The 9,957-nt window shown below is 37.4% G+C and overlaps 1 protein-coding gene across 1 annotated transcript; it reads right to left on the bottom strand.

Annotated features, from left to right (window-relative positions):
• Positions 1-1,018: 1,018 nt before the first annotated feature.
• On the bottom strand, positions 1,019-9,126 carry LOC105556166 (the record flags this gene model as incomplete). Its single annotated transcript, XM_012003242.1, has 10 exons — positions 8,409-9,126; positions 5,917-8,290; positions 5,394-5,832; positions 3,948-5,163; positions 3,174-3,350; positions 2,955-3,092; positions 2,650-2,826; positions 2,196-2,285; positions 1,856-1,918; positions 1,019-1,114 (listed from the first exon to the last, which is right to left on the bottom strand). Coding segments are annotated over exons 1-10 (5,488 nt in total), but the record flags the coding sequence as incomplete, so codon positions are not given.
• Between the last annotated feature and the right edge of the window lie 831 nt (positions 9,127-9,957).

Below are 9,957 nucleotides of genomic sequence, written 5' to 3'. Positions count from 1 at the left end.
TGTACTTTTGGCGAAGAAACCTTTACATTTGACACACGCAATAAAGTCAGTAGCAGTTTTCTTAATTTTCTCATTTGGACGTCTGGATACTATAAGTTGCCCAGTATTATGATCAGAATTCGTATTAAATTTAAAATTACCCATCTTTCTTAAAATATTTATCATTTCTTTTCTTTCATGGTTTTTTTTGGGCAAAACTCTTTTACTTGAGGCTCATTACCATGTATCATTTCCAAATGTCGCGCGAGTTGCGACTGCAATTTCATGCAAAAAATGCAACAGTTTCGTTTGGTGGATTTAAGTTTCGAGTTTTCAACATACATTAATTCATCATTGCATGAAGATGTACCAACAATATTAATGTTTGATACATTGAAACTAGAATCGGATAATGTTGAGTTTGTTTTCTTTGAAACATTTTTTTGTGGAGATAAGCTGTCATGTGAAGAACTTTGTTCTGAAGGTACATATTCTGATCCTTCGTCGCTACTTTCTTTCTCGTTATCTAAAGTTAAACATGTAAAATAATGAATAATTCTGATATTTAAAAAAATTGATGTGTTATTAATATGTTTTTGTAGTGTGTATTATTGCTCGGTCAATTATAATCAGTTATATGTACAGAAAAAGAAAAGTGCATAGAAGATAACAGTATGTAATTTTTTAAACATATTTAAATAAGTACATTTTAATTATTATGAAAACATAGAAATATTGTTAGTACGTAATTATTCAATATTATCTCAAACTTATTTACTCAACTTAGTTACTGTACATACACATGCAGCAAAATCAATATTATAAAAGCTATGTTTAGTTTTATATATTTATACTTTCTTATATGTTTATTATATTCTTCTTATGTTATAATAGAATAGATTATCACACAGTCAATTTGTATTTTAACAGAATATGGAAAAATGTGTGTGTTGCATATGTGACATGTGCGTGCGTGTTGTGTGTACGTGCGTACATGTGTGCGTATGTGATTATAAAAGATAATTAATATCGTACGTACCATAAGATGCTAGAACTTCGACAGTTTCTTTATTAGTTGCATCTTGTTGACCCAAAGGTAATATACTTATGTCTTCCACACCTTCCAATAGTTCTTCTAAACATAAGTATTGTTTTTTAAAAAATGTAATTTACAGGGCAATGTAAAAACATAAAATTTAATTACAAAAAATGCATAAAACCACATGCCAAGAAAAGTGAAATAATTTGAAACATTTTATTACTATTGTATTACTCGAATATTACTCGAAAATTATTTAAAGTATTTTTTGCGGAAACAAGACAACTGGTGTAATAAAATAAATGTCTAATTTTTAATGGACTTAATGTTATAAAATTATAGTATAATAATATGTATTATATTATTACATTTTTACAATATTTTACTTTTAAACTTTGTTCTATGTTTTCAATTCATTTATTCTTAGAACTTTAGCAAAACGGCTGTATTGGGCTTGGTTGCACCAATGTCACATAACTTAACTTTAGCTTAATTCACTCTTTGTTTCTTTCTAACGGCTTTCCTCAGAAAAGATAAAGAATGAGTTAAGCTAAGGTTAAAGTTAAGCAACGTTAGTTGCTTAACAACCGGGCCTATATTACTTTTAAGATAATTTTATGTTTCAAGTCTTTTGTTTCAAGTAATGTACAATTACTGTCTTGTACACTACTTCAAGGCCTAAGCAGAGGCTGTCTTGTCTTAAGACAAAACAGTTCTCGTGTGTTACTTTCAGCAAAGACTTAAACATTAAAAGTACAGATATAAAACATTGTCTTAAGAGTACAAGACAGCCATTTTGCTCACATCCTTACTTTTCAGAGATCCATACATACATACCAGTAGTGCTAAATCTCAATTTCTTAGCACACGACTCCATGTTATTGGACTCGTTATTTGCAGCTATAAATATAAGAAAAAGGTTTTGTATCAAACTAAATAAAAAAAATGTTTTATTGATTACACAAAAATGAAAGAAAAAATGTGTTATTGTAATGAGTGAAATATATTTTCTACTAGATACTTTATATATTTTTATTATATATTTATGTATTTTTACTGAGATTGAACGCTGTATTATACTTCGTCCGTATAAGTAAAAAAATAGATACATACATACATTATAATATATTAAATGTTAAAATGAAAAATTTTCAACAGTATAATAATTATTACTTACAAGAAACCAATACTTCGATATCCTCGTTTTCAGCTTCAATATTTTCATAATTAAGATTTAGCAAATTTATTGTTGTATCGACATCAAATACTAAAACAAGCACAAAAATTTCTTTATTTACAATAGATTATATTTAACAAAATATATTATATTATATCAACGTACTCACCATATGACATTGGAATTTCATAATTTTTTTGACAGTCTTGTTTATGTGGTATACAAATTTGATCACTGTTTTCACATTCTTAAACAAAAAATAATTGTAGTGCATACGTATCTAACGTACATCAAAATATATAGAGTACTATATCAAATTTATAAAAATCTTTAATTAGGGAATTAAAGAATTTAAAAATAAGTTAATAATGTACACAAAACGTAGGTAAATTGTATTGTCATAACTACTATTTTATTAGTTTTCTAGGAATATTTAAAAATAATTTATACTCACCACAAGGTATAGGTACATGAACATCACTTTGACAATTACTTTCTGTACTGAAAATACCAGTCTCCTCGTTATTCAATGCAGGTACGCGAACATCTTTCTGACAGATATGATCCAGATTGGAAGTATCGGTCTCATTGTTATTTGTATCATCACAAATTGTTACGCCAATAGCATCTACTAAAAAATTAAACAGATATTCATGAACTTTTTGTAATAATTCTACCTTAAAAGTAAATACCAAATATTTTATACTCACCACAAGGTATAGGTATAGGTACATACATGAACATCACTTTGACAATTACTTTCTGTACTGAAAATATCAGTCTCCTCGTTATTCAATGCAGGTACGTGAACATCTTTCTGATAGATATGATCCAGATTGGAAGTATCGGTCTCATTGTTATTTGTATCATCACAAATTGTTACGCCAATAGCATCTACTAAAAAATTTAACAGATATTCATGAACTTTTTGTAATAATTTCCACCTTTAAAAGTAAATACCAAATATTTTATACTTACCACAAGGTATAGGTACATGAACATCACTTTGACAATTACTTTCTGTACTGAAAATATCAGTCTCATCGTTATTCGATGCAGGTACGCGAACATCTTTCTGACAGATATGATCCAGATGGGAAGTATTGGTTTCATTGTTATTTGTATCATCACAAATTGTTACGCCAATAGCATCTACTAAAAAATTTAACAGATATTCATGAACTTTTTGTAATAATTTCCACCTTTAAAAGTTGACTGGGGCTCAATGTATGAACCTCGTGGCTTGTGCCGTCGCGTAAGTGGACGCGGGTTTTCTTTTCCTGGCTTGTGCCGAAATAATGTTGCAACGGTGCAGGTCTTGTAATGGATCTTGTGATGGATTGAATATATGCAAGACCAATATGTTTTTTCTAGAAACTTGTATTTCTCTGTATCGCCTAACGATTGCATCAGCAAGGTAACAGACAGAGACTACAACTACTACTACCGAGCGCGCTAGCGAAGGAAGGGATCAGGCCCGAGCATACAGCGGTGCCAGGCGGCGCGCAAGCGCAGTAAAAAAGAATCGTAACGCATAGCGTGTACATACCGCCGCCCTTGAAAGCATCGGCTTTCAATGTAATGATAAAAAAAATAAATTTTAAATGTTGGCAAAGGCGTGCGTGCGCAGTACAAAACTTAAAATGAGACGCAAAAACTTAAAATGAAACGCAATAAAACTATTCTAATCATCTTCAAATGGAAAAAGGCATAGGCGCGTTATAGGACGCTTATAGAGTCCTTTAGTTGTACGAATCGTAACGGTACGAACAATATTGTCACTATCGGGGTGTATTTCTACTATCCTAGCTAATGGCCAAGATAATGGTGGAGTATTGTCCTCCTTTAGGAGAACCATCTGTCCGACACGGATTGGGTTTGTTTTAATTTTCCATTTATCGCGTTGCTGGCAGTGATGAAGATATTCTTTCAGCCAACGTTGCCAAATGTGCTGGCGGAATTGCTCAACACATTGACAGTGTGAGAGACGATTGCTAGGTACATCTTCTAGTGATGGTTCCGGATACGCGGCTAATGGACCGCCTATTAAGAAATGTCCCGGAGTCAAAGGTGTGAGGTCATCAGGATGCGACGACATCGGCCTAAGAGGGCGAGAGTTCAAAACTGCCTCGATTTGAATGAGCAGAGTCTCCAATTCTTCGTATCTCAGTTTGATATCCTTGGTTACCCGATAGAGATGGCGTTTGGCTCTCTTAACGGCGGCTTCCCAAAGCCCGCCATGATGAGGCGCTCTAGGCGGTATAAAATGCCAACGAATCTGTCTGATGGCCATATAATTGATGATCCTTTGTTGTTCTTCTTGATTATTGAACAAGGTAGCTAATTCCTTCAATTCACGTTCGGCACCTACAAAATTTAGGCCGTTATCGGAGTAAATATCAGATGGATAGCCTCTTCTTGAAATAAAGCGTTTTAGAACGTTCAAAAAGGCTTCAGTAGATAAGTCCGTTGCTAGTTCGATGTGAACAGCTGTGGTCGAAAAGCAAACGAAGATTGCCATATAGCATTTTAGCAACTTAGCCGATCTTCTTGATCCCTCTTTGTAGTGAAAAGGACCAGCGTAGTCTACTCCACATTTTTCGAAAGGCCTTGCAGGGACTGTGATCCTATGTTTAGGAAGATTGCCCATAAGCGCAGATGCAGTTTTTGGTGAGCTTCGGAAACAAGTGACACATTTACGTGTGATCTGACGCACAACATCCCTGGCGGAAACGAGCCAATAGTTTTGGCGAACAGCAGCCAACGTGGCTTGGGGGCCCGCGTGCAGATGCCTTTCATGTTCGTGTCTAATAATGAGATGCGAAAGAGGATGACGGCCTGGTAACAAGGCCGGATGTTTGGCATTGTACGGAAGGTGCGATAGCTTGAGGCGGCCACCGACTCTTAAGATTCCTGCTTCATCAAGGAAAGGATTTAAACGCAGTACCGAACTGTTTCGACCAACTTCCTGTTGTTTTGAGAGAGAGAGTCCAATTCTTTCTGAAAATGTGATCTCTGAATTAGTTTTATCATGACTGATATGGCATGTTCTATTTCATTGGCTGAAATAGGCGGTGTTATACCGTGAGTCGATTGTAAATTCTAGGAGCGTTTAGCTTTCTGCTTCAACTTATTGTAGAATCTAAATATATAAGCCACGACTCGAAGTAGCTTCATTAGATTGTCATATCGTTTCACAACGTCGAGGAATGGTTCTTCTGTGACGATAGCGGAGATAACGTTGGATTTGAATTCTGGAATATCCTTCTTAGCTATAGTATGATGTAATCGCGGCCAATCTTCCAGGTTGAGATTCAGCCATTTAGGTCCTGACCACCAAAGATTAGACTGTTGGAGCAAAGAAGGCATAACTCCTCTAGAAAGTAGATCGGCTGGATTATCTTGGCTGCTTATATGATGCCAGTCTTGTATAGTGGTCAACTGTTGGATTTCACCAACACGGTTGGCAACGAACGGAGTCCAGGTGCGACTAACTGATTGAAGCCACGCCAATACTATGGTGGAGTCGGTCCACAAATATACGGACTTTATCTGGTGGGTCAGACCTTTTAGAATTTTGTTGGCGAGTCGTGCCAATAGTAAAGCCGCGCACAGCTCAAGACGTGGTATAGATAAACTTTTCAAAGGGGTTACACGATTTTTTTAACAGAGTAAACGAGTAGAATGCGTTCCGTTTGACGTAGCGCGTAAATAGATACACGCGCCATAAGCTAGCTCACTAGCATCCGCAAAACCATGGAGTTCCAAGCTGACATATTCATCTAATGCAATAACGCGTCGTGGTATGGCTATGCCCCTTAAAGCTGGTAGCTCAGCTTCGTAGCGTTTCCATTTGGTGTTCACATCCAAGGGTAGGGATTCGTCCCAGTCGATCCTGAGGCGCCAAAGGTCTTGCATTATGATTTTAGCGATGACTGTCGAAGGACCAAGCAGCCCAAGCGGATCGAAAATCAATGCAATTCTTGAAAGAACGCTTCTCTTAGTGGGAGTTGATAACGATTGTAGACAAGCGATGCTAGAAAACTTGAAGTGATCGGATGCATATTGCCATACAAGGCCCAACGTTCGCGTCTCGCTGTCTTTGTCAGATGATAGAATGAATTCCCTTAGAGGATATAACGATGAATCGTCTTGAAGACTTGGCTCATTGGAAACCCATTTGCGTAGCTCAAATCGGCCTTCTGTGAGCAGCTGAGAGGTCTCGGTCTTGATAGTTAATGCTTGTTGCAATGAGTCGGCACCAGTAACCAAATCATCGACGTAGAAGTCACTTAGTACAGTTTTGGCTCCGATGGGAAACTTGAAGATATTGTCCTCAGCTAACTTCCTGAGGGCACGAAAGGATAAAAATGCCGCAGACGCAGTGCCATATATGACAGTCATCAGTTCAAATGTTCGAATTGGTTCATCTATAGAATTACGCCACAAAATGCGTTGAAGAGCAGTTTGACTGGGATCAATCAAAACCTGTCTGTACATCTTGGCAATGTCAGCAGTCAAGGCATACTTGAATGTACGGAATCTGGCCAATATCGAAAAAAGATCATCCTGGATGGTAGGGCCAACCATTAGTACTTCATTTAAAGAAACTCCAGATGAACTTTTGCAGGAGCCGTCGAAAACGACTCTCAATTTGGTTGTAGTACTTGTCTCCTTATATACCGCATGGTGTGGGAGATAGTAAGTTTTATCGACGGATTCCAAAGGATGTGTTACCTCTCGCATGTGCCCGAGATCGATGTAATCTTGAATGAAATGCTTGTAATCCGTATACATCTTTGGTGAGTTTATAAGTCGCCTTTCCAAGGATTTGAAACGACGTGTAGCTATATCCCTAGATTCTCCAAGACTCATTAATTTGTCTGATTTGATTGGTAGCTGTACTACGAAGCGTCCGTCGCTGTTGCGCTTCACCGTGTCCTGAACGAACCGTTCACAGGCTTGTTCCTCAGGAGAGGTTTCAGGAAGAGACATAACGTGATCGACTTCCCAAAATCGATTAAGTGTGCGATTTAGATCTTCTGTCACTGCCAGACAACTAACGACTGGAGAGCTTGTACTTGTGTCTTTACATAGTGTCGGATCAGATATAATCCAGCCTAAATGAGTTTTTTGTAAAATTGGTTGGGATCTAGATGTTCGAATTTGTCCTGCACAAAGGAGCCTCCAAAATAGCTCCGCACCGATCAGCATATCAATATCTGCTGGTACATTGAAATTGGGGTCAGCGAGCTTTATATGATCGGGTACTACAATTTCTGGTTTCGATATAAATCTTTGAGGCAATGGTTGCGTGATTCTTGGTAAGATTATACATTCTATGTTTTCGCAAAAGTTATTGAATCGTGATTTAACACGTACGTTAATCATGCTTTTGGTTTGAATCGCTGCCTGATCTACGCCGGAAATGGAGATATTGATAGAGGCTTCCTTGAGTCGTAACTTATTAGCTAAGTCTCGTGATATGAAATTTATTTGAGACCCATTGTCTAATAAAACGCGAGCTGAGTGAGTCTCATTTTTGGAGTCGTAAACATGTACGACGGCCGTAGATAGTATAATACTTAAGGAATGTTGGGTCGACAAATATTGAGTAACGATCGGTTGCGCAGTAGTCTCTACTTCAGAAGATACAGGTTCAGTTGAAGTGATCGTTTTGTTATCATTGACGGAATTAGATAGATGTAACAATGTATTGTGTTTTCTAGTACATGTGCGACAAGCGCCTGAAGTGCAAGTCTTAGCTTGATGCGATGTGGATCTTAAGCAATTAGTACATAAGCGAAATTTCTTTACTAGCTGAATTCTCTTATCTATTGGAAGTTTAAGAAAATCTTCACAGTAGTATAATGGATGATTTGCCTTACATTGTGGGCAAGCCAAATTAGATGTGGCAAGATTCGTGACCGAAGATCCCTTAGATTTGATAGGAAATTTTGATGTATTACTAGATTGAGCAACTGGTGTCTTGCTATAAATTGTTTCAAGCGCTTGGCAACGTTTAGAGAGAAATTCCGTCAATGACTTTAGATTTGGGATTTCCTTGTCAGGAATACTAGTTTCCCATGCTTTAGCTGTCGGGATCAAGTTTAGAAACGATAATATGAATAATTAAGTCGTCCCATGTTTTGGTGGGTCTTTTTATAGCTTTAAGCGCACGCAAATGTTTTAAAACAGTATCGAGTAGCTCACGAAGGTTGTTATGATTCTCTTTAATCAGCAGCGGAGCTTCAAAGATGGCTCGGAGGTGTTTCTGGATTATCCAGCGCTTATTGTCAAATCGCTCCTTAACAGCTTCCCAAGCCTCGTTGTAATTGTCGGTAGTGGTATCAATGGACTTTATTATCTCTGCAGCCTTGCCCTGGAGTGACGACCGCAGGTAGTGGAACTTTTCAATTTCCGATAAATCCTCATTGGTATGTATCAATTTGTCGAAGGTATCTTCGAATGAATACCAATCGTCATAGGCACCTGTAAAAACTGGAAGTACTATTTTTGGCAACCTAACACGCGATTCCCTGTTGACGCTAATAGGAGTTTCATCTTGACGTGCCGGTACCAGTGCCGGTGAGACACGCTGTAATTGCCGATCATAATGATCGAGAAGAGAATTATAACGCGTCATTAGGTTATAATAGGGAGTTTCAAAACTCGCTCTTTGTTGTGCTTGCTGAGCTTGAAGTGCTTCTTTGTCTATGACTGTTGGGTCAGCGTTTTCGAAGATTTCTATTCGCGATTGCACGACGTCAAATTGACTCCATAATTCGGATAATCTAGTTTTGCGTTCGGTCAAGTCGTGTCGCGAACCTTGTTGTACGTCGAAATTTTCAATGTAAGTTTTCAATCGTGTTGCAGAGGCCTTTATGGCAGTTCGTTTATTCTTAACTTCTGTTAGCGTCAATGTATCCATAATTAATGAATAGAATTAATGTGAAATAGTGAACTTACCTTTGTGAAATAAGTATCGTAATAAAATGGTCTTACAACATAACCTTAAACTTGCGTATGCCTTTACTGAGTGAGCAATCTTTGTATCTCTGAGAGTGGCCTCAGATGATGAATGCTTATGATAATTTAGATAATCGTGATAACTTGCTATCCGGTTGTATATCCGGCTCGAAGGACCAACTATGACTGGGGCTCTATGTATGAACCTCGTGCCGTCGCGTAAGTGGACGCGGGTTTTCTTTTCCTGGCTTGTGCCGAAATAATGTTGCAACGGTGCAGGTCTTGTGATGGATCTTGTGATGGATTGAATATATGCAAGACCAATATGTTTTTTCTAGAAACTTGTATTTCTCTGTATCGCCTAACGATTGCATCAGCAAGGTAACAGACAGACTACAACTATTACTACCGAACGCGCTAGCGAAGGAAGGGATCAGGCCCGAGCATACAGCGGTGCCAGGCGGCGCGCAAGCGCAGTAAAAAAGAATCGTAACGCATAGCGTGTACAAAAGTAAATACCAAATATTTTATACTCACCACAAGATATAGGTACATGAACATCACTTTAACAATGACTTTCTGTACTGAAAATATCAGTCTCATCGTTATTCGATGTAGGTACGCAAACATCTTTCTGACAGATATGGTCCAGATTGGAAGTATCAGTCTCATTCTTATTTGTATCATCACAAATTGTTACGTCAATAGCGTCTACTAAAAAATTAAACAGATATTCATGTACAGTCAGGAGCACTGAGGTTGCGACACTTTTTTTTTATTAGTTTACGAACGC

This window comes from Vollenhovia emeryi, unplaced genomic scaffold (genome assembly GCF_000949405.1).
Source record: "Vollenhovia emeryi isolate VEMERY1.0 unplaced genomic scaffold, V.emery_V1.0 DF940270.1, whole genome shotgun sequence".
Lineage (NCBI taxonomy): Eukaryota > Metazoa > Arthropoda > Insecta > Hymenoptera > Formicidae > Vollenhovia > Vollenhovia emeryi.
This window is presented reverse-complemented; position numbering and strand designations above follow the sequence as displayed.